The sequence below is a fragment of the Drosophila pseudoobscura genome, chromosome 2, assembly GCF_009870125.1.
Source record: "Drosophila pseudoobscura strain MV-25-SWS-2005 chromosome 2, UCI_Dpse_MV25, whole genome shotgun sequence".
Lineage (NCBI taxonomy): Eukaryota > Metazoa > Arthropoda > Insecta > Diptera > Drosophilidae > Drosophila > Drosophila pseudoobscura.
Window position 1 is genome coordinate 17,646,182 of NC_046679.1, and position 25,809 is coordinate 17,671,990.

The 25,809-nt window shown below is 45.9% G+C and overlaps 8 protein-coding genes across 14 annotated transcripts; 3 read left to right on the forward strand and 5 right to left on the reverse strand.

Moving 5' to 3' along the window:
• Positions 1–496: 496 nt before the first annotated feature.
• On the reverse strand, positions 497–4,172 carry asl (chromosome segregation ATPase asterless). Of its 2 annotated transcripts, XM_015182070.2 has the most exons (4): positions 3,960–4,143; positions 2,068–3,900; positions 1,015–2,003; positions 497–960 (listed from the first exon to the last, which is right to left on the reverse strand). In XM_015182070.2, the coding sequence occupies exons 1-3, from the start codon at positions 4,080–4,082 to the stop codon at positions 1,026–1,028; spliced, it is 2,934 nt and encodes a 977-aa protein (XP_015037556.2). In that variant the 5' UTR covers positions 4,083–4,143; the 3' UTR covers positions 497–960; positions 1,015–1,025. The 2 variants fall into 2 exon arrangements, with proteins under 2 accessions (XP_015037556.2, XP_002137587.3); XM_002137551.3 differs by having other exon boundaries at positions 513–2,003; positions 3,960–4,172.
• Positions 4,173–5,129: 957 nt separating this feature from the next.
• Positions 5,130–10,116, reverse strand: Rga (CCR4-NOT transcription complex subunit regena). Of its 3 annotated transcripts, XM_015182071.2 has the most exons (8): positions 8,998–10,116; positions 7,665–7,800; positions 7,396–7,604; positions 7,070–7,310; positions 6,158–6,709; positions 5,864–6,068; positions 5,458–5,622; positions 5,130–5,386 (listed from the first exon to the last, which is right to left on the reverse strand). In XM_015182071.2, exons 2-8 carry the CDS (start codon positions 7,795–7,797, stop codon positions 5,167–5,169), a joined length of 1,725 nt encoding a protein of 574 aa, XP_015037557.1. In that variant the 5' UTR covers positions 7,798–7,800; positions 8,998–10,116; the 3' UTR covers positions 5,130–5,166. The 3 variants fall into 3 exon arrangements, with proteins under 3 accessions (XP_015037557.1, XP_033232892.1, XP_033232891.1); XM_033377001.1 differs by lacking the exon at positions 8,998–10,116 and having other exon boundaries at positions 7,396–7,583; XM_033377000.1 differs by lacking the exon at positions 8,998–10,116 and having other exon boundaries at positions 7,088–7,310.
• Positions 10,117–10,278: 162 nt separating this feature from the next.
• Atu (Another transcription unit) lies at positions 10,279–12,865 on the forward strand. 2 transcript variants are annotated; one of them, XM_015182073.2, is made up of 4 exons: positions 10,279–10,487; positions 10,547–10,613; positions 10,675–11,452; positions 11,514–12,865. In XM_015182073.2, the coding sequence occupies exons 1-4, from the start codon at positions 10,460–10,462 to the stop codon at positions 12,795–12,797; spliced, it is 2,157 nt and encodes a 718-aa protein (XP_015037559.1). In that variant the 5' UTR covers positions 10,279–10,459; the 3' UTR covers positions 12,798–12,865. The 2 variants fall into 2 exon arrangements, with proteins under 2 accessions (XP_015037559.1, XP_002137588.1); XM_002137552.4 differs by having other exon boundaries at positions 10,280–10,490.
• A 681-nt stretch (positions 12,866–13,546) lies between these two features.
• Positions 13,547–17,136, reverse strand: Spec2 (CDC42 small effector protein Spec2). Its single transcript, XM_015182074.2, has 3 exons — positions 16,925–17,136; positions 16,396–16,768; positions 13,547–14,627 (listed from the first exon to the last, which is right to left on the reverse strand). Exons 2-3 carry the CDS (start codon positions 16,642–16,644, stop codon positions 14,619–14,621), a joined length of 258 nt encoding a protein of 85 aa, XP_015037560.1. The 5' UTR covers positions 16,645–16,768; positions 16,925–17,136; the 3' UTR covers positions 13,547–14,618.
• A 2,696-nt stretch (positions 17,137–19,832) lies between these two features.
• Positions 19,833–21,641, reverse strand: Dph4 (Diphthamide biosynthesis 4). Of its 2 annotated transcripts, none has more exons than XM_015182075.2 (2): positions 21,317–21,641; positions 19,833–20,465 (listed from the first exon to the last, which is right to left on the reverse strand). In XM_015182075.2, the coding sequence occupies exons 1-2, from the start codon at positions 21,323–21,325 to the stop codon at positions 19,893–19,895; spliced, it is 582 nt and encodes a 193-aa protein (XP_015037561.2). In that variant the 5' UTR covers positions 21,326–21,641; the 3' UTR covers positions 19,833–19,892. The 2 variants fall into 2 exon arrangements, with proteins under 2 accessions (XP_015037561.2, XP_001359034.4); XM_001358997.4 differs by lacking the exon at positions 21,317–21,641 and adding an exon at positions 20,532–21,296.
• An 81-nt stretch (positions 21,642–21,722) lies between these two features.
• LOC26534199 (S-phase kinase-associated protein 1-like) lies at positions 21,723–22,425 on the reverse strand. Of its 2 annotated transcripts, none has more exons than XM_015182077.2 (2): positions 22,230–22,425; positions 21,723–22,170 (listed from the first exon to the last, which is right to left on the reverse strand). In XM_015182077.2, the coding sequence occupies exon 2, from the start codon at positions 22,147–22,149 to the stop codon at positions 21,835–21,837; it is 315 nt and encodes a 104-aa protein (XP_015037563.1). In that variant the 5' UTR covers positions 22,150–22,170; positions 22,230–22,425; the 3' UTR covers positions 21,723–21,834. The 2 variants fall into 2 exon arrangements, with proteins under 2 accessions (XP_015037563.1, XP_015037562.1); XM_015182076.2 differs by having other exon boundaries at positions 21,728–22,170; positions 22,226–22,424.
• Positions 22,426–22,502: 77 nt separating this feature from the next.
• RpL13A (ribosomal protein L13A) lies at positions 22,503–24,046 on the forward strand. The gene is made up of 3 exons (XM_001358998.4): positions 22,503–22,650; positions 23,025–23,265; positions 23,617–24,046. The coding sequence occupies exons 1-3, from the start codon at positions 22,630–22,632 to the stop codon at positions 23,970–23,972; spliced, it is 618 nt and encodes a 205-aa protein (XP_001359035.1). The 5' UTR covers positions 22,503–22,629; the 3' UTR covers positions 23,973–24,046.
• A 567-nt stretch (positions 24,047–24,613) lies between these two features.
• Positions 24,614–25,511, forward strand: LOC6897440 (uncharacterized oxidoreductase TM_0325-like). Its single transcript, XM_002137554.3, has one exon. The coding sequence runs from the start codon at positions 24,657–24,659 to the stop codon at positions 25,428–25,430; it is 774 nt and encodes a 257-aa protein (XP_002137590.2). The 5' UTR covers positions 24,614–24,656; the 3' UTR covers positions 25,431–25,511.
• Positions 25,512–25,809: the final 298 nt, after the last annotated feature.

Here is a 25,809-nt window from a genome sequence, read left to right on the forward strand (position 1 = left end):
GTGGGATGCAGTGGGATGTATATCCTTGTTAAGGGACCACAAAGCTACCCCCTGCGCTAAAATTTTCTTTTTGAAAATACATTTAAATTTTTTTATTATTTAATTTTACAAAAGTCCGCGAGGTTGCATCTCTGATCAGTGAGCATTATTTTGAGTGCCGAAACTTGCGTCGCAGGAACTGAGTGCACCACTTTGGCCAGCTGGTATCTTGGCCCATCTTGCAACGCGACTAAGAATGACCACGAAAAACTAAGTATCAATGCATTAACACTCGCGGCTTAGGATAAGCAATTCTAAATATAGATAAAACAATTGGATGAGCGTAGTCAAGCGCAAGTAAGTCTTCTTCCGCCATTAGGTACGACTATGAGTAACTAGCTTTCATTATCTTTTATTTTGTATTGATACATAACAGCAGTGGCCGATCGGAAGCTGGTGTTTGTTATAACGTAGTTTCAATAAATAAAAATATATATATTTACATAAATAACACAAATAAATGCAGAGATTTATTTTGAGAAAAATATAGTATAATATAGATTTGTATTGTGGTTCTTTAACAAGGATATGCAATAATATTGGCGAACATTCTAACACAGAAGCCGTAAATTCCTGTTGAATTTTATTTTAAAATAATCATTATTTTTGAGTTTTATTTTTTTTATCAAGAATAATGATTAAGTCTAAGTTTTATAAAATTACTCAAAAATAATGATTATCAGTGAAGAAAAATTTAAATATAATCATTACCAAGTAATTCTTATTATATTACTTATAATGATTACGGTCTCTGAACGAAACCCATAGCCATGACTTTTGCAACGCTTGCGATTGAAACAGGCGAGGCGGAGAAGCTCGGTCTGAAATTTAAGCTACAGGGGGGCTTCTTACTGAATAATCCAAGAAAAATGTTGCAATCATTCTGAATGTCGGAATGTACGGGAGAGTATATTTAGTTGCCTGTACATAAAACAATTGGGTAGTAATCGAACATGCTTTTAACGACCTACTTACGGTAAGTAAACCTATCTACTATTGCTGTTGCTGGGCTGGTTTTCCTTGTCGCGATGCGACTCGCGACCCTTTCTCTCCAGGCGCTGATTCATTTGGAGCTCGATCTTGGCCAACGACAATTCGTACTCGTGCTTGATGCGGTCGTACTCTCGCTTCATGTGCGCCTCTTTGTCTTCTGCATAGAGCTTGTAGTTGTGGGCCGTCCGTTTGGCACTCTGATATCGCTGGTGCGCGGATCGCATCGCCTCCTCATGGGTGTCGCGCAGCATCTGCAACTGTTCGCGCCAATGCTGTTCCACCTGCTCCACAGACTGCTTTTGTGCGTCCCACTGAGCCATCACTGCCTTCATTGACTTGCGCTCAGAGTCGATGCTGGCATGTTGTTCGTCCAGAGTCCGTATGAGCTCGGTTATGCGCTGGTTCTTTGCCTGGAGCTCGCTGCGACATTTTTGCAGTATGGCCTTCTGCTTCTCTTCCTTGGCCTCCAACATTTCTCCGATCTTTTCCCGCTCCGCCAGTATGGTTTGTTTGAGCAGCTCGACTTCGTTCTGGCGCTGCTGGAGCTCGCCGCAGACCAGTTGGTAATTGCGCTGAAGGGCGAGGTTTTTCTCCTCCATCTGTTGCAGGCGGGGAGTGAAACTCTTCAGCTCCACCGCAAACAGTTTGGCCATTTCGTCACGCACTCGCTGCTCGATGCGCTTGATTCGCTCTTGGCTGAGCTCTCTCGAGGGCTCCTCGGGGGAACTTTGCGTCTTTTTCTGATGATCTCCCTTCGCATTCGCCTCTTCCTGCTGTACAATGTATTTCTCCATTTTCTTGGCCTTCTCCTTGAGCTCATTGAGGAGACTCTCCTGCTCGATGGACTGCTTAATTTTATCCTCGAGTTCAATCTGGAAGGCTTTGGACTGCTCCAGCTCCTCCGAGAGCTGCTTTAAGTCTTTGGCCTGCCTTGAGTTAATATTCTCAAGCTTGAGCATTTGGATCTCAGCCTGAAAGAGGCCGCATTCATCATGTAAAAGTATACGTATACAGTAGGCTCGAAAAGACACTTACCTTTGCGATTTCGGAACACTTTTCCACACATCTACTGCAGTTCGCGGAGCTCTCCTTGGCCACTGCGGCCACCTCTTCGCACTTATCTTGCTCGCATTTTTCGCGCAGGGTCTGCAGCTCTCTCTGGTGACTGGCTTTCTCCGTCTCCAGAATGCTCGCCAGCTCCTCCGACTTGAGCTCGGCAATTTGCACGGTGCGCTGGAGATTGGCCAACAGCTGTCGTTGCTCCTGAAGCTCCTTGACAGTGTCCAGGTCGCGTAGCTTGCGAAGCTCATAGCTGAGGGTATCCTTGTCATTGGCAATGTCTGCGTAGAGTTTCTTTAGCCGTTCCACCTCGCTTTGGGCATCCTTCAGCAGGATCTTGTGTCGTTCCAACTCCAGACGAAGGTTGTCCGTTGTGTCGCGAGAGCGCAGCTGGCGGTTATCCTGCAGAAGCTGCTCATAGTTCTTTTTGAGATTATCTTGCTCTTGGTTCACCCTTTCCAGATCCATCTGAACCTTTTTCAGCTGGTTGTCGATCTTCTGGCGCTGCTCATTCACCGCATCCCGCTCAGCCATCAAAGCTTTCACCTCGTCCTGCAGTTTTGAATCAACTTTAGACCTATGTTCCAGCTCCTCCAGCTCCTGTTGCATGTTCTTAATGCGGCTCTCTAGACGCATCTTGTCCTCTTTTAGCGTGGCAAGCTGCACCAGGGACTGGTTCTCCTGCCCGCGAAGGAGGCGCAGCTCGTGGTTGCGCTCTTCCAGCAGCTTTTCCAGCTTGCGAACTTCATCCCTCATGTTCTTGAGATTGCTCAGAGCTCGGTAGAGCTCCTGCTTGATGTGACCTATGCGATCGGCGGGATTAAGCGGCGTGCCCCCTACCAAACGCGTCGAAGCAGCCCGTGGGCTGCTTCCGTCCGTTTGGTTTTGCATCAACAGTGTATCCATCAGATCCAGCTCTGCTGTGGTCCCACTAAGATGCCCGTTCAGGAGGGCTATGGTCTGCTCCATGGCGGCGATCTTGGCCTCCAACTCCCTGATGTACTGCTGCTGTCGCGTGCACTCTTGCTCGTAGTTGGGCTTGCTACCAAGCTGCTGGCACCGACTCTGGGCCACATCTAGAGCTCCGTTCAGCTCATTTATCGTGGCTGCTTTTTCTCGTAGGGTGGCATCTAGCTTGGACTGCAGTGCGTTGTAGCGAGCGGTCATTTTTTCCAGTTCGTTCTGTTTTTTGTTCAGCTGATCTGTGCTTTGGCTTAGCTGCTCCTGCAGAAGCTCGCACTGTGCTCGATTATGCTCCTCCAACATCCTAATGCGAGAGTCCGCGATGCGATCGTCACGCTTGTGGACATCACGCTCCACCATGTCATACTTGGACTTTAGATCGGAAACCATCGCCCGTGTCAACTCCAGCTGCCCCTCCAGCTGGGTGTTGTCCTCTTCCAGACGTTTCTTTTCATCACGCAGCTTCACCATGCAGCTCTCCTGGTTTGAGCACTTCGCTTTCGTATCCACCAGCAGCTCATGTGTATTCTGCTTCTCTCGCAATGCCCGGTCCAGCTCCGCCTGCAAGATGCGAACGCGCTTTTGCTCTTCATCCAGCTTCTTCAGAGCATCTGTGGCTTGCTGACTGATATGATCGCGCTCGTGAGACTTGGATTCCAGCATCATTTTTAGCTTGTGAATTTCGCTGGCATGCCGATGGTGATCCTCCTGTGGCTGTACACCTTGAACGGGGTGATGGTGATGCGGCTGTTCGGGCAACAAATCTGACTGGTAATTCGTAGTCGAATCGATTGTACTTTCGTCATCATCCAGATCATCGAAGGCATTCTCCAACAAGTTGCCCAGCTAAAACCGCAGAGTAATAATGTATGTTATGTTTTTTTTTTAATTTAATATTTACGCACCTCCTCGTCGCGCCGTTTCTGATCCTCTAGAGCTTCTTCTTCTTCTTGACGCTCCAGTGTCGAACTCACGTTTAAGGGCTCAGCCCCCTGAAAAAGGCTCATGCCCGGCGTATTCATGTTCATTTGTTGTCTGAAACAACCCGCGCCAATGCAGCAAGCGCTGGCTTTTTTGTTTTTGTTAGAGCTGGAGAAACAACGATGTTAACGATTTATCGTTGAAATATACCGTCCGACCCTCAGGAATATACCAAAATATACGGTCTCATTTTAAAAATATACCGCAAATATAATGACTGAATTCAAGTTCTATTTTACATGGTCCTAGTTTTTGATATTCCGACGAATATTATTAGCTAGATAACACAATTTGCCATGCCCACATAATTTTATATATAATCCTTGCTTTTATTGCATTTTGGCTAAAACAACAGTCGCAACGTTTCTGGTATTTGAAAAATTATGCGTATATAGCCCTTGTATACCCTATTTCGTTAATTTAATATGAAGATCCGATGTTCTAAACTGTTTTAAAAACGTAATTAACAAAGATAAAAAACAAATTGACATTTTTTTAGACACATTAATGCCTATGATTATTATCTTGTATATCCTTATACCTATTCTTGTATATATATGTATATCTTTATACCTATTCTTGGTTTCTGTAGAAAGACGATGAACTGCAAAATATATTTGAAATATGTTTAAAACAGATACTAAATTGTTTTTTCATTAATTGTATCCTGGGATGACAAACATTTTCTCAACTCTATAATATCACTAACCATACAGTATACAATAACCATACAGTATATGGTTAGTGTATACTGTATGGTTAGTGATAATATCCATTTCCCCCAGGGTATGCCCAGAAACATTTTGCGTAAAAAAATATCGTAAAATATATGTTTGATAGTTATCGTAATATCGTTAGTAATGATATTTCTAACTCACTTCTCTAGGACACATACGCACCTCCTTGTCCTAGTACACCTTGTGACAGACGTGTAGGAATCATGTAGAAATGCCATTCAGAGTTGCTTCCGAACCCCTATCGAATACCAATTTGACAGAACGAATTATGTTGATTTTTTAGATCAGCTTCTGAAACGACAAATTCAAGAACAGTCCTGTTTGATACTTTGTACATCTATGAATACTCTAGACGGATTTTTTCTTTTTTCAATTTTTTTCAGTTTTATTAATTTTATACAGACTGTCCATTCATAAACGCACTTATATTGGGACATTTATCTAATTTCTCGGCATCTATTTGGAAAACCTTGGACAATCGTTTCCAACTTTGCGCATCAAAGTAGTAGAAGGTGCCGCGCTCTTTTGTACCATTTTTTTCATATTGATTAATGCCAGGAATTCGAGTTATCCATATTTTCTCTTCCACATGATACCGCCACTCGCGACTATGCCTGAATAAAAGAAACCAAACCAGCGATTAGAAAATATTACATTAAAAAATTAATAAAACGTAATCACGTACAATTCAGCAGCTGCCATCAATTGCATGATATCGCCGATATTTGTGTAGAAGAGGAAGAAGAGCAGATCCTCTTGCAGCTTTTTCAGTACCGGCGCCGTAAGCTTATCTCTTATCGCAAAATTGATCAGATATTCGGGTGGCACGTTGAACTCAACGTCTTGTGCTCTAAGAAATAATAATTCAATTAATTTAAGTATAAACAAACACCACTTTCCGAACACTGATTTTTCTGCTAATCTTTAAATTAGTATTAGGTTCAGGGCGGTTGTGGTTTTTATTATCTATTTCTATCATCTATTACATAGATTAGCATTGATTTGTGCCGTGTCTCAGGTATTTTACATCAAATCCAACACCTTCATTATAATTTAACCAATATGATCTAAAATGAAATACATCGACCCACCTGCAGGGCTGTTCCACGAACGGTCCAGCGAATGTTGTATGCAAGCTCTCTTGTGAATTCAGGTTCAAGCCAAGACCCGTCAGATCCGTACCCAAAGAGAGCGTTACCAGGTTGGGATCTGTTTCGGCGGCCCGTATGAACGTCAGCAGGCCTACCATGCCGAACTGATTGTTCACCATGGTCGCTGGTATGTTTGTGACCTTGCCTGCGGTTATGGGTGGGAGATAAGGGCCATTAATGTCTAACCTAACGCAGTGTTAAATGTTCAATTCAATGAAGTGCGGCAATACTCACCATCCGGCGATGTTTGGACGCCGCTCTTCACAAGTTTATCATTGCTGGAATTATCGTTCAGATGCTCGCCGACACCACATCCACTGCCGCCAACGCTGCTTCCGCTACCACTGCCCAGGCCGCCGCCGACTCCCATCATGGCATTGCTGCTTGTCACGCTGTTGACACCACTGCTACCCACCAATCCACCGTGCGAGCTGCCAACGGAACCAATGGCTCCGCTGCCGCCACCACCACCACCTCCGACCACAACGCCGCCCAGTCCACTGCCGACTGCGCCAAGACCATTGCCGCCTACAACGCCGACGCTGGTACCACTGGTGCCGCTGGATCCGCTGACCACAATTGAGTTCATTGCCTTTTCCGTGCCGTCCAGATGGTTATCTGTGACTCCGCCAGTGGCGGAGCCGCCAGAGCCAACGCCCCCGCTGTTGCTGCTCCCCACTGCGTTCGTTGTGCCATCCGAGTTTTGAGTGCCCGGTAACGCAGGGAAGTCCTCGTTGGACATCGTGAACTCCGATTGCTCTGACGTCGGCTGCTTCACCATGCCAACTGAAAGCGAATCGAAAGCAAATTGAACAGAAAGTGTGGATGAGTGAAGTGCTTTCAGCTGGGAAGGCGTATCAATTTGTTTATCTAATGGCTACAACAGCACCGCTTCTCCGAATTAGTAACAGACAAATACTTTAGCATAATTATGTGGGCCAAAAACAGAAACAGATCAAGCCAGTAGTAATCCGATCCGAACCGAACCGATACGATCCGATCAACAGGCCGAGCCAACACACGGGATACAAGAGATACAAGAGATAGGATGCACAGAACACACGGGACACACATGCCACAAATAGTTATCGTAATTGTAAACATTAAATAATAATAAAAAAGAAGTGGATTTTGATTTGAACTCACAAGAGGTAAAGAAATTACCATAGGGTTTGCTGCCCGGCGGCTGGAGCGGATTCGATTGGGGCAGTGTTTGGTCGTTCTGGCCGCGCGACGTTAGCGACGGAAACTCCGTGGGATCGAGTAGGGCAGGTGTGGAGACATCAGCTCCACTGCCTCCGAACACGTGGAAGTTGTTCAATGGACCCCCACCGCCACCCGTTCCGTAGCCGCCGCGACCCGTCTGCATGAAGTTTCCCATGTTCGACTGTGGAACGGAAAAAAACAGAAGTCAGAAGTCAGAAATCAGATGTCAGATGTCCGCAGAGGAAATCCTCCTGCAGGGGACTTACCATGGGTCCACTGCCTAGCCCCTGCATGGCACGCCGCTCCACAAACTGGCGCTGTCCGAAAAGGTTCGCGTTTCGACTGCCGCTCGACAAGGCGGGCCCGCCAACCGATAGCTGCGCATTGCGGTTCGGCGATAACTGGGGCTGCTGCTGTGGCTGTTGTTGCTGCGTCTGCCCATAATTCGCTGCACCTGGATAAGAGTTGGCAAAGTCTGAAGCACTGGGTTATAACAAGATACTTGTTTGGAAATGCAGGCGTTACACTTGCTTACCGGTTTGGAACATGCCAGACGTGGGTGTTACATGGCCGGTCAGAGAGCTACCACCGAAGCCGCCCGTTGTCCGTCCAGCTAACGCCGCGTTCGCTATGCTTCTTGGGGGTTGTTGGAAATTTAAATTCGCCATAATCTGCAAAGGCAAAGAATCGCTTAATTAGATGTTGGCTGGGTCAATCCCCATCCCCAATCCCCAACCTTTCCATGAACGGTATTATCTAAATTCATAGTACGATTGGGGCTATCGCGAGCGAGCCCATATGCGCCATACGAAGCGCCTCCAAAATCAGTGTCCTCTGGTGTATAAACAAAAGTTTGTTTATTATGACTCACTTTGGCTTACAATTTGATAACCCCACACCACAGATAAACATCGCCCGCCGCTGAATTTGCACATCCGTATGTATGTATGCCTGATACAGGAGACACAATAAACAATAAACAACCCAAAACTGTTCCCAGTTTTAGTTGAACTCCAACCCAAACCCAAACCCGACAGAGAGATCATCTCCACAAAAATGCTGAGCTTAACTCCAATAATGAAGTGAAGTGCTGCTGAAAGCGAGTAAACAGAAGCTGCAGGCTCGCTTTGCAGCACCTTTCGCTATAAGTTATAAGATTAAATGGCCGCCAGTCAGCTGTCAATGTGCAGAATATCAGAAGAGAGGCAACAAATAAAGCAGAAGGGCACACGCACACATATGTGTAGCACATAAAGGCTGGAGCAATTATTGGTGATTCTCTTTGGCCGTGGTACACATGGTATGCATGTACAAGTATGTATGCATGTACAATGGTGTAGGTGAAAAAGCCAGAACCAGAATGCGCGGCAGCAGGATGCCTATAGGAAAGACGAGGAGAAATAAGTGAAATGTAAAAGGATACTCCTGCACTAGTCTTTCGATCAATTATGGATGTAGGGAGTGCAGTGCGAAAAGGTATGCGATTCACGCTCGCACTCTCAGCACTCTATCTGCCTTTGTTGGTGTTTGTGCGAGCGCAGCATTACCATTGTTCTTCAGGCCCAGCAGGTATGCGGCAGGCACCTGTCTGTCGTCAGTACTGGGATATTACATGCCACTTATGTTTGCTCATTTTTGCTTTTTTTTTTGGAAGCCAAGGCGTCTTGAGAGAGACTGATAATCGGGTTACATCGCCAATGCCATCTATTTTACGTGCGTGTGTAACTTTATCAGCTGACCAGGCGGGAGCTTTTCAACACTACTCTGATGCTAACGGCGCTTACAACAAACACTCGAGTGTAGTTTTGGTCGCGATGGCAAAATAGCCTTGGAACAACAAAACCTCTTCTGCCTCTACCTCGACTTACCTAAATTAACGTTAGATGATAGTGCGCCTTCTTCCACTTCCACTGTTAATGTGTGCTTTCCACTCGCTTGCAATCGACTCGAACTGCTACCAACAACAACATACACTGAACCGATCGTTCTCACCGCATTTAACATTCCAAGGCGACAAGGTGGACGTCGTTGCTGTCGTCGTCGTGGTCCTGGCGCCGTATCCGTTTCGGCGGCACAGGGAAAAATGGGCCGAAGGGAAAGCAATTGGGCGATCTGCTGCTGCTGGCCTACGTTTATTCTGATGGGCAGTCGGAGGTTAGCGTTCAGCGTTGTTTGCGCGCTCACACACACACACACACACGAGAGAGAAGAGCGCGGCGGGCGGCAAATATTCAAACGGGACACACAGGATATATGTATTCCCTTTACACGCACACAAGCACAGCCCGATGCTGGCGATGATGCGCAAAGTGTAGTGGGTAGCGAGAGGAGAGGTTAGTTAGTATTTTTCCGCGCCGTGTCGTCCCTAAATATATTGCATATATATGTATGTGTATATGCTTCGTCTGTATGCAGCGTGGTCTTCGTCGCTCACGAGGGAAGGAGTACCGAAGGATGTTAATGCCTTTCAGAGGCAAAAAGTTTTCAATTTTCTGCGCCGCTGTGGGGTCCACAAATTTCACGTACAATGCTACACTTGGCAAACTTCGCACGAAACTTGATGTCTGGGTATAACGTCTGTCTTACGCGTTTTAATGCAATTGTTTGCCTTGGTTTATGTATATTATTGTAGTGGTTTTATTTTGTAAGTAAATAATTGCTTGCTATTGCGCTGTTGTCTCTGCTTCTTTCCCTACTGCACAAGTACTGTGTCTGTGTGTGTCTGTCTTTGTTTTCTCAGTTCATTGAAATTTCACCCGAGCTAGCGAATTGGGCAAATTTCGCTGCGTGATTTGCGTATTTTTTACGCCTCTCACAGTTTAATGCACTTCGCTTCGTTGTAGGGAAACGTGTGTAATTTACTATTGATAGGCAATAAACAATTATTTAGCGCCCCAAATGGCTTTAAATTGTACACAAAAAATGTTCCGCAAAAACTTTGTGGCTGTCACGAATACAAACACACAGGAATTAGGGATGTAAAATTTGGGTATCGATGCAAATGTCATATCGATAGTTTTTCAGCGACAGGGTTGTCGCGGCTTCGTTGCCTTGGCATCTCTCTGGAAATAAAAAGGAATTCAAATAACAAGCAAATATAATCTTTTAAGACTCATACATTTGCTTTATTAAATTTGTACAAAGTAGCCCACTGCTCTCTTATATATAGGGCACTTTCTTCGCCTGTTAGAGTGTAGTGCTGCAAAGATTCGGTTTTTGCACACAAAATATCGATGCACCAAGGTTTAAAAGTATCGGCCAAATCGATACAATTAAAGAATTATAATTTGCAGACAGAAATCGGAACTTTAATCAAAAATCAAACAAATTATGGGCGACCCAACCTCAGATGATGAAAGTGGTATGTTTAATTACGCCCAGATCTTGCGGCAACTGTACTAAATGCTTTTTCCTTAGGCTCGTCTGGTTCCAGTCGCAGTGGCAGCCGCAGTCGCAGTGCCACTCCGCACGGTAGCGCGCCGGGGTAGGTTTTTGAAGTGTTCTTACTGAATACGAAAGGAAATACATGTTCAACTGCATTTTAGTTCTCCACGAAGTCGTAAATCTGGAAGCGGAAGTCCCCGTTCACGTTCCGTCTCGAGATCATCCCGATCAGGCTCTGAATCGCACCGCAGTGCCCGTTCGGGGTCGGTCCATAGTCGTCGTTCGGGATCCAGGCAAAGTCATCGCTCTGAGTCGACGCACAGCAGACACTCTGGATCAGGCCACAGCAAACGAGCTGACTCTGTCCGCAGTAAACGCTCTGCGTCTGCCCATAGCAAACGCTCTGGATCTGCGCATAGCAAACGCTCTGGGTCTGCCCATAGCAAACGATCTGGGTCAGCGCACAGCAGACGGTCTGGCTCTGCCCACAGCAGACGATCTGACTCTGCCCACAGCAAGCACTCTGGTTCTCCCCAGAGCAACCGATCCCACAGTCGCAGCCGCAGTCGCTTCCGTAGCGCCACACCGAAAGGCAGCGGGAATGAGGAATCGCGCTCGAATTCTCCAAATCTTCAAATTGACGATGAACGCGCCAACTCAAAGAGTAAGAGCCGCAGCCGCAGCGGCAGTCGCACCTCCAGGTCCCGCTCCAAGACGGGTTCGCCACGTTCCAAGTCGGGCACTCCCTCGCGTAGCCGGAGTCGTAGCGGCTCTGGATCCGGCAGCGACATTGCTGCGCCCAAAAAGATGCCGCGTCGGGCAAGTGGCTCGGAAAATGAGAAACGCAAGAGCGGAAGCGACAGCGACATGGAAACCTCACCCACAAAGGCCAAGAAGTCGCGTTTGATTGACTCGGATAGCGAAAGCGACAAGGAAGAGGTAATCCTATCCCATCTAAAGATTGGGCAATTTATGTAACGTTTAATGCCAACATTTTCAGACCAAGAAAGCTCCTGCCGCCGCGGACATCTTTGGCGATGCGGATGACATCAGCGATGACGAGGAAGAGCCGCCGACCACAAGAAAATCTCCACGTTCGCGAAGTCGCAGCAGGAGCAAGTCCCGATCCCGTAGTCGCTCCGTAAGCCGTTCTCGATCTCGGTCCAGGTCCAGGTCCCGGTCTCGGTCCCGCGCCAGAGCGCGCCCGGAAGCAGCGCCCAAGGAGTTGGAGCCGGAGCCATTGCCCGAAACCCGAATCGATGCGGAAATCCCGCGCATAGCTGCGGATCTCGGCAAGGAGCAGCACTTCATCAAGCTGCCAAATTTTTTGTCTGTGGTTACGCATCCCTTTGACCCGGAGACTTACGAAGACGAGATTGACGAGGAGGAGACCATGGACGAGGAGGGCCGCCAGCGCATCAAGCTCAAGGTGAGCAACACCATCCGTTGGCGCGAGTTCATGAACAACAAGGGGGACATGGTCCGGGAGTCGAACGCCCGGTTCGTGCGATGGTCGGATGGGAGCATGTCCCTCCACCTGGGCAATGAGATCTTTGACGCCTATCGACAGCCCCTGCTGGGCGACCACAACCATCTCTTCATACGCCAGGGCACCGGTCTCCAGGGTCAGGCCGTGTTTCGCACCAAACTGACCTTCAGACCGCACTCGACGGAGTCGTTTACTCACAAGAAGATGACCATGTCGCTGGCGGACCGCTCGAGCAAGACCAGTGGCATCAAGATACTCACGCAGGTTGGCAAGGACCCCACCACCGACCGCCCCAGCCAGCTCAAGGAGGAGGAGGCCAAGCTGCGCCAGGCCATGCGCAATCAGCACAAGGCACAGCCCAAGAAGAAGAAGGCTGGAACGGGAGAGCCGCTCATCGGCGGTGGCACCTCCTCTTACCAGCACGATGACGGCAGCGACGACGAGAATGCCATCAGCCTTAGCGCCATAAAGAATCGCTACAAGAAAGGATCCGCCGGCGGCGTCCAGCCCGAGCCCAAGGCTTCCACCATCTACTCCTCAGACGAGGATGAGGGCTCCGACTTCGAGGCGCGCCGCAGCAAGAAGGTGGACAAGGCCAAGGCCAGCAAGGCACTCAGGGACTCCGACAGCGAGTCCGACGCAGGAAGTGCCAAAAGCGCAAAAAGTGGCGGCCGAGCGGGCAGCGCCAGCGGCAGCGACGACGATGGAAGCCGCAAAAGCGGCACCAGCAAATCCGGCAGTGGCAGTGGGAGTGGAAGCGGTTCCGGCAGCGGCTCAGGAAGCGACAATGAATAAATTATCTATTAGATCTGTCTATTTCCTTGATTATTGTAATAAAAGCTTAAACAGTTGGTACTCCCATATAGCACAATACTTATTAATGGAGAGGCATGACCTTGCTCGAATCTAGCTCGTTTCTTGTCCCAATAATAAAGCCCGTCTTTCAAAGGACTATGAATATAATCGTTCCTCTATCAGCTACATGATATGGTACCTGCAACCAACAATCCCTCTCTCTCTCTACGGCACCAGGCTGTACCATCTGTGATATCTCACTTGAAGATTGGAGTGTGAAAGCGATAGCGCGGCAGGGAAATCGTTTTCTTTACGCTTGGTATAATAGTTATCCAAGCTGAGTGAGCCTAATCCTACAATCGGATAGAGATCGTTCTCTAATAGCACACAAAATGTGGATGCTCAGGCTCCTATAGTCTCTAAGAACTAGACGTTAAACAAGACTTAAAGACGGACAAAAAGACATGTCTATATCGGCTCGACTATTGAGCATCAATCAAGAATATATACTTTTTGTTTGATTGTTTAGATTGTGTGCCATTTACTTACAATCCGATGGGTAAATTGGACAAACGCCATTCAGCATCTGCAATATTTTGAGAGCACTTACAGACTACTGCAATTATATGTACGTGCAACCCTTTAATCCGGAGGCGATACAAGATCAAAACTGGTTTTTAAATATATGTGTGTATATATTTTCATAAATTATTGCTTAAATATTTTATTTCTACAATTAGACTATACGGTTAAAACCCAACGCATGTTCCAACTTCAGTTTATTTGATTTGTTTTTATGTCAAATATCTACAACTGCATTTAGTCTACAAATATATACTCTATCTTATGTTTTCTGGTACATTCTCTCATTGCGGACTCTACAAAGGTACTTGATCTACACTTTTCTAGCATTTGCATGGGATCGGATCTAGATCTCGTTCTAGAAGTACAACAAATATTATACATATTCTGCTCTGTAAACAATTATTCGAATTGGGGGAATATATCATAAATATTCTAGGTTCTCTTGTGTGTGAAATATGATTGTGCGACAGTTGTCCATAATGTCCGTATATAGTTAATAACATTATCTAAAGGCTAAGTCAGCGTTGCAAAAAAACGTTTGCTTGTTGCACCATTTGTATATAAATATCATACAAGTAGATCAGACTATTGTTGTTGGTTGTGCAACTGATTTTAGGGCCCGTAGTCTAGTTACATATATTCAATGCGAACGTACTTTGTCTATGGTAGGCCAAGAGATTTTCTTTTATATGTATTTCTGTATGGAACGCGACAGGAATTGGAATTGAGACTGGATTTAAATGTCCTTTCCACGCTGGATGGCGTGATCCTGATTTTTGGCATTAAGTACATCGAAAAATGCTACGTGATATATCGTGAAATGCTTAATTGATTAAACAATTATTTGCTGGTTTAGTCGGTTGGCACTTTCTGCGATTTTTCATTTACATAATACTCGCAAAAGGCGAACAGCCCGAACAGAGGAATCCCTAAACAAACACAGCTGACAGCTGACAAGTTCCACCCCCCACCGAAGCTGGAAACCATCACCACGGTGGACTCCATTGTCCGTTACAGTTAAGGTTTTAGTCTTCTCTTCTAGCTCTTGCTTTCGGTTTTTGTCAGCACCTTTCCCCTCCGTCCGGCCCTCGTGCTATCGCTGTCTCCCTGCGCCGTCCCCTGATAACACGCTCCAACAAAGAACTGTAAAAAGTGCCACCCTCTCTCTCTCTCACTCTCTCTCTTCTTTGCTTCTTGTAAGAATTGCACAAAATGCATTTTATAGCGACGCGACGATCAGCAAGCCTGCGAAAAAAAAGGGGAAAAACAAAAGAAACATCAATTGAGATTATTATTATAATATATACATATGTAGGTATCTATATATGCACGCAAATATATATAATTATGTATGGATGTATGGCTTTTGTTGTTCCCAGTATATGTAAGTAGTTTAAGCGATGTACCAGACCGTGTCCACTGCACTATGCACTACGTATGTACTTAGTACCCCACGGCCACTGTCTCACCCACTATCCATCCACTGGCTGCGACTTGGACAGGGGCTAGGCGGTGGTTAGGAGGTGGGGCAGATCTTATCATCACGGGACCACCCCAAGTAAATGCATATTTAGCATGAAAGTGCCACAGGGGGAGTGAGAGAGCGACGGAAAATGAGTAAGCCCGTGGACGTCGTTGCGTTGCCACTGCAAATTGATTTGTTCCTTTTTTCTATAGTAGTCCGATCTGATCAGATTCGGCAATCTGATAGATATAGTCATTCTCTATAGTTCTGCGTTTTTAGTTATAGGATGCCACAGATTTTCGTCCTTTGTGGGGGCAGAAGGGAGCGGGCTGAAATTTGGAATCACACTCGTAACAGTGAGATATCACAGGACTCTGGATACAAAATTTGGTTTCTCTAGCTGTTGTAGTCTCTGAGATCAAGACGCTCTTCGGAACGGACAGACAAGAAGACATTATATATTCCATATGGGGTCAAAAACAGTTACTTCTGGGCGTTGGAAAAATCTCGAAAACGAATAGTTGCCCAAAATCAACATTACCACCAATCTAAAAATGCTTTATAATAGACAACAATTTTGGAAATCTCTTATGTATTATTTTGACATTTTACCACTTCCAATGTGCACGATTGCCTCTATCAACATCTGTAGTTTCTAGATTCTATGGAACATTTAACATTTTGTTTGTTCTTTCACGAGCCTTTAGAGTACAAGTATTTCGAAGACAGGGCTGTAATTTTGCGAGACTGTGGAGCTGGTGCTCTTTTCCTGCAATTGCTGTTGCAAAAATGTTCTCTTCCTGTCATGAAACATATTTCGATTCTAAGACTGAACTTCAGACTGAAACGTGGTATATGTATAGTATATGTAACAATCAGCCCTATCAATCTATTATAATAATCTGTTAGGTGCTAAATGGGTCTGGAAGGTTCTCTTTTCCCATTGCTGGTTTCCATCGAGTCGTGATTCGCACGTTAACAGAGCGTATCAGAGCGCAGAAAGTCAGCAAGAAACGAGGGGGAACGTTGTGAGTTGCTGCTGCGACTGCAACTCTACATTTAAACCCGATACATAGTCAGTATGACGAACGGGCGTTGTCGGGCGCTTCATAGCCACTGCAAATTTACATATTTGTTCCTTATGTTTGTAATAACGATCTGATAGATATGGTATGGTATGGTAGCTATGGTTATTCTCTATGTCCTTTGTGGGGCCGGAAGGGGATGGGGCGATGTTTTGAAATACACTTGTGGCAGTGACATATCACAGAAGTCTGGATAAAAATTGTCGTTGCTCCAGGTCTTATAGTCTCTGAGGACTAGGCGCTCATAAGGACGGACAGACATGGCTCAACCGACTCAGCTATTGATGCTGATCAAGAATATATGTATTTAGTTTATGGGGTCGGAAACGCCTCCTCTGGACGCTAAACACATATATTTTCACCAGAAGCCTAATATACCCGTATACTCAACAGATCAAGCACCCCAGAAAGGCTGACTTCGTCTGTACATTGGCAGACCAGATGCTCTTCCGCGGATACTTACATGAAGCGAGTGTTTCGATGTCGCCTCGTAGCCGCCCTTGCCTTGCATTTGGGTTGAGATCGCGTTGAGGCGGTTGGCCGAGAGCTCCACGTCCGCGGAGCCAATGTGCCCGGTGTGGACAAAGTTTGTTGGATTCCCAATCATGGATCGGTCGATGCGCAGGCGTTGGTGCGGGCGGCGGGAGGGCGATCGCTGCTGCTGAAAACAGCACGAGAACCACTGCAGCCAAATCTCCCCGGTACTGGCCATCTTCTGGGCTGCTATTCTGGTGGACGGCGTCGTTTCAGTCTTGTGGTGGTTGCTAATGGTGAGGCTGCAGCTTCCAGCCAGGCTGACGTCCGTTGGCGTGGATTACGCACTGTCACGGCAACGACTGCAAAGATAGATGGGAGGGAGAATTAGATTTTGAATCGTTTTGCTCCAGAAAGGCAGCCGACTACAGAGATCCGCGATGTGTAGGAGGAGGTTGTCTGCTCTACTTGTCGCCCTCCATTGTATGTGTGTATCTTGCCCCTCGCACCACACTCACACTCACACTCCGGGACCCACGAAGCATCCACAGATCGACAGAACTTTCGTCAAACAGCAGCAGAAACAGAACAATAAAATGAACAAAATGTAGCCTCGAGGTGTCGGGAAGCTGCCTGCCTGGGAAGGCAAGAGAGTGGCAAGCAGTGTGTCGAAAGAAAAAGCCAAGAAAACACACACAACAATTAATTGGCACTTTTGTGTAATTAAGATTGAGAGAAAGACAGAACCGAACGACGAAAGAGCTAGGAGAATAAGACAAAAAGCCAGTCACCGAGCGACTGGACAAGACCAAGTCGAAGCTATCACTCACCATCTTTGCGGCTGGCTTGCTGCTTGCTTGCTGCTGTTCCAACAACGGGTTCTGTGGAATATCTATATCTACCCTTTGTTCGGCCTCCTTCATTCCAGCTGGATCCCACCTCACTTGAATAAATACCCTTTATTGTACGATTGGAAAATGGGGAACCATCGTACATCGTATTTTGTTATTCGGAGGCAGCAGCTGGATCGGGGGAATGGAATCGATTGATTCACAAAATGCTGGAAAACATGTGTCTATTGGACACATTTGGAATCACAGCGCTATCTGTGATTCATATTTAATCACTATCCAGAGTAAGCGACGTATTTGCGACTGTCCCCCCTTCAACGAACCCACCAATTCCATCTAGATACCGAAAGAACCTTCATTTAAAACGAATTTCCCGCCTTCTGCTTTTTCCCCGACATCGATCGGTGAACTGCTCTACTGCTTTCTACCTACCTATGTCTCTGTCCGCGTTTGGGGCAATTAAAGCTGCTCAAGCGGCTTTAATGCTCAGTGAAACCAAAATGAAAGTGGCAGGCAGAGTAAGACGGAGACTGGAGGAGTCGGCATAATTTCATATATATATCTGCATTGCCCGAGAGCGAGCGTTATCTGACATCGGGCCGTGACGCGTGTCACAGGCACAACAGCAACAGCAACAAGAGCGGAGCATTAACTGACGGACGGCAAGAGCGGGAAGAGCGGGAAGAGCGGCAAATGCGCTAAAGCGTTTCAATTTTCTGTGTCAAAAGGTTATTAAAGTGAGAAATGGCCACAGACCCACAGAGCAGAGGCACACTTTCCCACATTGGCGGTCAAAATAATAGCAACCGCTTAAGATAGTATCAGTAAAGATAGAGCCTATCTAAAAGTAATGATGTTGCATGCAGGCAACATACCTAGGCCCTATCTTATGCTCTTAGGAAAATGAGCTGCTGTTGAGTGTATAACACCAGTGAATATAACCAGTGAATATGTGCGTGCCGACCTCTGATCTGATGGATGTACATAGATGACTGATCGCCGATTCAATAAAATGATTTGTCAAGTCTTTAGTGAAAGCTGCCCGTACATATGTCTTTCACTCTACATCTAAATTCAATCATATCTGCATTTGAAAAGATTCTTAGCTTCAGGTATAAGCCTTCTTAGTGGCGGAACAGCCAGGATAGAAGTATTTTACTATCATAAATGGCCAAGGGTAAGATCCGTTTTGTTGGGTAAAAAACGTAATACACGTATTGCTATGTCACAAATATCTTGTTTTTGGAATAATACTAATTCGAAGTCCCAAAAACTCTACACGCTAAATAGAATTATATCCCATTCTGCAGATTGCATTATCTTTACTGCTGCTGCACATAAACTTGGTTGAATATCAAGTGATTATGGTTATTTTTATGGTGCTTCATATGAATTACAATATGCACATATGTACATACATATGTATGTATATATTTGTATAGAAATCGAAAGCTAGACATTGTTAATTATCAATCGTACTTATCCGGCAAGATGCCCAGGAAAGGGGAAAGAGATGGAGCCAGAGAGATACAAATAAAATATAAAAAAACACTCCGGCCGGCTCGGTACGGTACGGTTCGGCTTCTCTCTTGTGCCGGGGGCTGTGGCTGTGGCAGTGGCAGGGGGCCCCTGCCCGGCCGACTGCGAAATACTCGGAAGCACTGTGCAATAATCGTAAACAAATGGATTCCCGATGGGCTGAGTGCGGTTTTTCTTTTGTTTGCTCCATTTTGCCACATTTATAAACATGTTCTGTGTTTCTTTCTCTCTCTCTGTTTTTGCAGCTGCTGACATCATCGTCGTCATGTCTTCATCGCGACTGGCGCACCAGGCATCGAACCTCGAACATCGGGCGGGTTTATTGAATTTTAACACAAAATTAAAATCCGCAAAACTGGGCGCTTGCAAGTACAGCCGTCTCTGCGCACGTTGGGCGGATGAAAGCCTAACGGGAATGAATGATGACGTCATGATTACCCGCAATTAATGTAAAAAGTCCGAAATACTGAAGCCTAAACATAAACTGTTACACGAGTACGTGCTGAAGAACCTCTCTAACCTCTCGAAACGGGCATAAGCTCGCAGAAGCCAGGATATTACTCTCTCTGTGCAATGTTTTCCACGACATTCGGAGCCCATATCCCACAGGAAAACGACTTCAAGCGATTCCAAACATCCAACATCGTATGCAGAAAGCGCCCCGAATGATGGGAATACGAATATTATCTATGCTCTAACAATTCACACGCGCCAAACACATCAAAGTTTCTTTATGCAAGCCGCAGCAGGAACTGGCAGTGGGAGATGCAACCAAGCTAATGTGTGCCATAATATTACATCATTTTTGGGGAGACAAGCGACAAAGTTGGGCCACGGAAACGAAAGCGAATGGGCAGAGGCATGGTCATGAGTGTGTGCGTGCACGACGGACGACCAACCATCGATGCCGATGACAACATGTTTTGCATATCAAGAGATCCGTTCGTTGGGCAAGGGTTCAAGAAACCAATAAAGGGGCCATTGTATCAACGTTAATTGTTTATAAGAAAGGGATAAGAAATAATAGAAGTCTTGATTGAATGTTTGGGAATCACATGGATTATCTCAGACGGGGGGTTTATCGATATTCCACTCTTTATTCAGACATTGTCGGAGATTGTTTCACAATAATCACCAAAGAACACTCGCTGCACTCCACAATCGCGTCACTTGCGACCAGACCGCTTTGTCCGGGTGACTCATCGGGGTCTCCGGCTCCGTCGAGCAGATATTGGCCGCCACAACGGCAATCGTACGCATAGCTCCACACTGTCGCCGTCTCTTTGTCCGCGTCTGCGTCTGCGTCACCGTCAGCCTCGCCCCTATCTTCCGAGCCTTCGACTTGGATGCTTCGCATGTCGCTGGCAGTTATGTGGGCATAAATGTTGTTGTGCGCTTGAAACCTGGCCTGGAGCAATTCGGCATCGTAGTGTTTACGCTTGATGGGGTCTTTAAGCGTGTTCCAGGCCTCATTTATGGCGTTGAAGTCGCTCAGATTCTGAGATCTCCGCTCCCCTTCTCCCACAATTCTCCGATTTGGGTCAGCCACATCATGCTGCTGTAATTTGTCGGGATGACATTGTAGTATCAATTGTTTGTAGCTGCCTTTGATCTCTTCAAAATTGGCCGTCTCTGAGACTTTGAGGACCTCATAGAAGTCGGGCATCATCTGCAAGACAAGAAGTTCACAATAAATCTATGAGTGAAAATTGAATTAGACTTAGTAAATACTTACATTTAATACAAACAAACTGGCAGGCCGCCAAATATCCCTTTATCATGTTTTCTTTTGGTTTCCAGGCGAAAATTTCAGTTTTATTGTCACTATTTTCGGCGCCACAAGAGCTGTTTATTGTTTGTTTACATGATAATTCCCGAAACACGGATCGCAATGATTAACAGCAACTTAAATCAATACCAAACCAAACACAACCATGGCCACTCCCCACGTAAAAACTTCCTTTTGTTTCTGAAAACGGAAATGCCCCCAAGGAGGAGTGTGCTGGGTGTTTGTCGTGTTGCTAGGCGGCTATTAAAATATGTACATAGAAATTCTTTGCGTGTTTTTCAACCATAATTCTCATTCAGCCAATCGCGCAAATGTCCCGTTAAAAAAGAGTCGAATTTTCATCGCTGCGTCTATTAAGTTGTCACTCTTAAGCAAACGCACACACACACACACGCGCGCTAGCTCCGTCTCTCTTTCTGGCACACATGTATCATGTACCGAAAGTGGTACATATTGTCAAAAAGTCAAGCCCCAATTGCACTTGGAGAAGGGGAAAGAAGGTCAGCAAACTGGTTCGCCAGCAGCAGCCAAAAATATAAACATATACAGGACGGCGAATGTCGCTTCGCCAATCGGCTGGCAACGCATACAATGACCCAATTTTAAAATTACCAAGTGTGGAGAAAATGGGACTGGAGGGGAAAGGCAACCCCAATTAGAAGGGGCAGAGTGCATTCACTTATTCATTCTGGGGGAACCAAATGGGGATGCCGTAAAAAACCAAGACTTGCCTTATACATAAGTTGTCGACGTCGCTGTCGTATGCGGGGATATGCTTCTATATTGTGATTCGCAGGATATTTAATTTTTGTCGAATTACCCTTACGTGTGCACCGTCACTGGGCTTGTAGCAGTTTGATTCTTTTGTTGCACACGCGTTTCACATTTATTATATTATATCCCCTGATCCGCAGGCAATTGTTGTCACGTGCACTGGCCAAAACTAGTCATGATTTCACGATTTATCTTGCAATTTTCCCCGCGCGACCGACAGCAGTTGGTTTTTTTTACAACACACCAGTGTGACCGCGGATCCATCGATAAAATATACCGTCCGACCCTCAGAAATATGCCGAAACATACAGCCTCATTTTTAAAATATACCGTAAATATACTGACAAATTATTTGTAGTTAAGTCGCATCACATTCCATTTTTTTTATATTTGGTCGAATATTTCAAGGTAATATTATCCTATTACTAAATTAATTTCCTAAGAAATTACATTGCTTATAAAAGAAGGTTGGAGATCAGACTAGAACAGAGCCAAAGCAGGCTCTTGAGGAACTCGATGTCCCAGGGAATGATGTCATCGGTGGACCGCCCATAGGCAGCTCGGGGTCGTCCTTGTGGTACTCGGCCCAGATCATGACCAAGCGCAAAATTTCCGAATTCACTTTCGGCAGAACAAGAGGTTCCTTCTTCTTATCCTCCTTGTCGCCATCCTCGAGCAAGCCTTTCATGATTCCCGAGCACTTCAGGAACCTGACGTCGACGTCGAAGTCTTCCCCGTTCGAAGACTGCAGTTTAATGGTCGGCATTTTGGTACCTTCGTTGTTCGACATCAACAGCAACCGCCTCAGCTTCTAGGTGAGTCAATTGCAATTGAAATTACATTTTTGGAATCTAAATCTAATTTACCTGCTTTTCTTTCTGTTGTACTGTAGCTGCTTTCCTGGGAGTGTTCCCCCAAAATCCACGACACAAAGTCACCGAGTTGAGATAGCCATGGATAATTTAAGTTCTCTTAAAAAAAAATAGCATAATAAGAATCAAAATTAAATCGCAATGTCATGGCATTAAAAGTAACACCATTAATAAGAACGACTTCTTCTAGTTTAGACAGAGCAGCGCTCTATCGCTGTTTCTTTCTTTCAATCTCGTTAAAGTGGACATATAAATACTGAAAAATACCAGCGGTATATTTTGAATATGAGACGGTATATTTCAGACGGTCGGACGGTATATTTGATCATTTATCGACCAAAGTCACTCTGTCGAGCTGTCAACGCAGTTTCCGCTTTCTTTCCGTGCGGTTCTTAAACATGACTGGTTTAACGAATAGGGTAAGTGCCAACAAAAATGGAAAATAAACCTATCTAATGTGACGTTCTTATCGAAAAAATGTATGCGAAGCGTTGAGTGCCATGTGGAGTTGTGGTGACAGTGATAAAATGCTGCGAATAGCACCGAAAATACTGTGTTTTTAGTGGCGAAACCGTTTCGCACAGTACACGTGCCCATGCTAAAAGTGGGAGCCTGGCATATGTGAAAATGTTAAAATGGTGCGCACAATGAGCATTGGGCTGAGTGAAATGTGTGCACGACAGTTTTTTGACGAACGTGAACTGGCGGGAAATGCTCTGCATAAATTTGTTTATACGGCGTTCACAAAACATAACCTCACATTTCTGACATTGTTTTTGTGCTCCCCTTGCAGACCGTTGTTATTGATGGTCGCGGCCATTTGCTTGGCCGTCTGGCTTCCGTCGTCGCCAAGTACCTGTTGCAGGGCGGCAAGGTGGCCGTCGTTCGCTGCGAGGAGCTGAACCTCTCCGGCCACTTCTACAGAAACAAAATCAAGTTCTTGGCCTACTTGCGCAAGCGTTGCAACGTCAACCCAGCTCGTGGTCCCTTCCACTTCCGTGCCCCGTCCAGGATCTTCTACAAGGCGGTCAGAGGTATGTACAGGCCTAAGGCGAGTGGAGTTCAGCGAATCTGTGATGTTTTCAATCATATTACCTACATTATTTGAATGTGAAACCATGTAAACAAAACATAACTGAGTGAAGCTGGTCAACACATTCCTGCCTCTCCCCTCTGAAATCATGTATTTACTGCCTTTTATTTTCTTTCAGGTAAGCTCGAGTTTCAGAGGTCCTCCGAACTAACTTTCGTGATGATTATTATCTTACCTACATTATTTGAACGAGAAGTCGTGTAACCAACCTCAAACTGATCCGCTCATGAGATCATCAAGCCTGTTTATGCTATAGTGTCTTTACTAATGCAAAGGTTTTTCTCCCTCGCAGGTATGATCCCACACAAGACTAAGCGTGGCCAGGCTGCACTCGCTCGTCTGCGTGTGTTCGATGGCATCCCATCGCCCTACGACAAGCGTCGCCGCGTCGTTGTCCCCATCGCTATGCGTGTGTTGACACTGCGCTCCGACCGCAAGTACTGCCAGGTCGGCCGTCTGTCGCACGAGGTTGGCTGGCACTACCAGGATGTGATCAAGAGCCTGGAGCGTAAGCGCAAGGCCAAGTTGCGTGTCACCCTCAAGCACAACCGCGAGCTGAAGAAGCTGACTGTTCAGGCACGTGAAAACATTGCCAAGGCGGCTGAGCCCTTCAACAAAATCATCAAATCCTATGGCTACGAGGTTTAAGGACAACAAAAACACCGGCAGATGCGTAGCAGTTTTTTAAAGGGAATAAAACAACATCTAAGTTTAAAAAACAATCGTATTGTGTAGATATTTATGGGTTTTTTTTTTGTAATTTAATTTATTTACTCATCTGTATATGTACAACCTATCTTATAATTAATGAGAAAATAGGAGGAGGACTATGCGAGCCCAACATGTGTGGTACGGCGGTGAGGCAATGCTTCACACATTTGGAGGCTTTGCTTAAGCTAGCTGCACCCTTCTCTGGCGCATAATGATAGCCGCGAAGTTGATAGTCGCCACCCAGTTATCCGGGGACAGAAGCATATACTGCACCAGGTTTTGCCAGCCCCGCCCAGGGCTTCCTCCAGCCAGTGGCGCTGCGCTGAGAATCTACCACAAGAAAATATAATATGCTCGGCATCCTCCTTCCTGCCCGGAAGGGCATGGTGGAGGGAATTCATGGTGAGCGAGAAGCATTGCGGATCTGATAAGTAAAAGTTATTCGAGTTAACATCGATAATATTATGCTGGGTTATGCCAGCTAGGTTATTATCGCTAATTTTTCCAAGAACAGCTGTTTTGGGAAAGCTGATTCCAGTCAGCTGTCTCCGACAGGGATGCATGCAAAAAAACTTTCCAGTGTCAAGAGTTTTTCATTGCAGAATCAGATACTCAGTATAGATGTCGGTCTTCGAAGGCAAAGTGATAATTGTAACCGGAGCCAGCTCTGGTATTGGGGCAGGAGCTGCCGTCCACTTGGCCAGTCTCGGTGGACTCTTGGTAATCGTGGGACGCAATGTGGAAAAATTGAAGGAGACCGCTGACGGTATTCTGGCTGCTGGGGGAGCTCCGGCATTGCAGCTGCAGGCTGATATGACCAAGGAGGCGGATGTGGAGAAGATAATAGCCGCCACCCTGGAGAAGCATGGTTGCATCGATGTCCTGGTCAACAATGCGGGCATTTTGGAAACTGGATCCATTGAAAACACAAGTCTCGCGCAGTTCGATCGCCTTATGAACACCAACGTACGTGCCATGTACCAGCTAACTATGTTGGCCACTCCCGAGCTGATAAAAACCAAGGGAACCATTGTAAACGTGTCTAGTGTGTGTGGAGTCCGTGCATTTCCTGGTGTCTTGGCCTACAATGTGTCCAAGGCCGCAGTGGATCAGTTCACAGCCTGTGTGGCCCTAGAACTGGCTCCCAAAGGGGTGCGCGTCAATGCCGTCAACCCTGGCGTAATTATCACCGAGATACACAAGCGCGGCGGCATGGATGAGGAAACGTACGCCAAATTCCTGGAGCATTGTAAGGTCACCCACGCCCTGGGTCGCCCTGGTCAGGTGAAGGAGGTGGCTGCTGCAATTGCCTTCCTAGCCAGCGACGCGGCTAGTTTCACCACTGGCATCAGCCTGCCCGTGGACGGCGGTCGCCATGCCATGTGTCCCCGCTAAAACGCTTGGAAACACCGATGGAAGAACCGATGGCATTTAAAGTACATATCTGTGCATATACGTTAATAAATTTTTACAAATGAAATGTTTGCTACAGTTTATTCTTTTAATACGTACACACAGAAACAAAACAGCCCAAGCAAACTTATTCAGGCTATTTCATCTGTTTAAAGGATTCTTTGATTAATAATACTTTTTATCTAAAGAAGGAAGATGATCAACTAAAATACTTTAGCTTAAAATCACTTTATCGTAGATTCAGTAGGTATGTATTTCCAAAAGTAGCGAAATTTCTATGTTTGGTAAGATTTGAAAGATCGTATAGTAGAGATTTATTGGTCGCCTCAGATAAAGACTACAGTAAAAACGCTTTGAAGCG

Coding starts and splice junctions, on each gene's coding strand:
- asl (XM_015182070.2), bottom strand. CDS start 4,082: ATGAACATGAATACGCCGGGCATGAGCCTTTTTCAGGGGGCTGAGCCC. Junction 3,901..3,959: donor AGAAACGGCGCGACGAGGAG/GTGCGTAAATAT, acceptor CTGCGGTTTTAG/CTGGGCAACTTGTTGGAGAA. Junction 2,004..2,067: donor AGTGTTCCGAAATCGCAAAG/GTAAGTGTCTTT, acceptor GGCCTCTTTCAG/GCTGAGATCCAAATGCTCAA.
- Rga (XM_015182071.2), bottom strand. CDS start 7,797: ATGGCGAATTTAAATTTCCAACAACCCCCAAGAAGCATAGCGAACGCG. Junction 7,605..7,664: donor GTCTGGCATGTTCCAAACCG/GTAAGCAAGTGT, acceptor CCAGTGCTTCAG/ACTTTGCCAACTCTTATCCA. Junction 7,311..7,395: donor GGCTAGGCAGTGGACCCATG/GTAAGTCCCCTG, acceptor TCCGTTCCACAG/TCGAACATGGGAAACTTCAT.
- Atu (XM_002137552.4), top strand. CDS start 10,460: ATGGGCGACCCAACCTCAGATGATGAAAGTG. Junction 10,491..10,546: donor AACCTCAGATGATGAAAGTG/GTATGTTTAATT, acceptor CTTTTTCCTTAG/GCTCGTCTGGTTCCAGTCGC. Junction 11,453..11,513: donor GCGAAAGCGACAAGGAAGAG/GTAATCCTATCC, acceptor CAACATTTTCAG/ACCAAGAAAGCTCCTGCCGC.
- Spec2 (XM_015182074.2), bottom strand. CDS start 16,644: ATGGCCAGTACCGGGGAGATTTGGCTGCAGTGGTTCTCGTGCTGTTTT.
- LOC26534199 (XM_015182077.2), bottom strand. CDS start 22,149: ATGTCGAACAACGAAGGTACCAAAATGCCGACCATTAAACTGCAGTCT.
- RpL13A (XM_001358998.4), top strand. CDS start 22,630: ATGACTGGTTTAACGAATAGG. Junction 22,651..23,024: donor TGACTGGTTTAACGAATAGG/GTAAGTGCCAAC, acceptor CTCCCCTTGCAG/ACCGTTGTTATTGATGGTCG. Junction 23,266..23,616: donor CTTCTACAAGGCGGTCAGAG/GTATGTACAGGC, acceptor TCTCCCTCGCAG/GTATGATCCCACACAAGACT.
- LOC6897440 (XM_002137554.3), top strand. CDS start 24,657: ATGTCGGTCTTCGAAGGCAAAGTGATAATTGTAACCGGAGCCAGCTCT.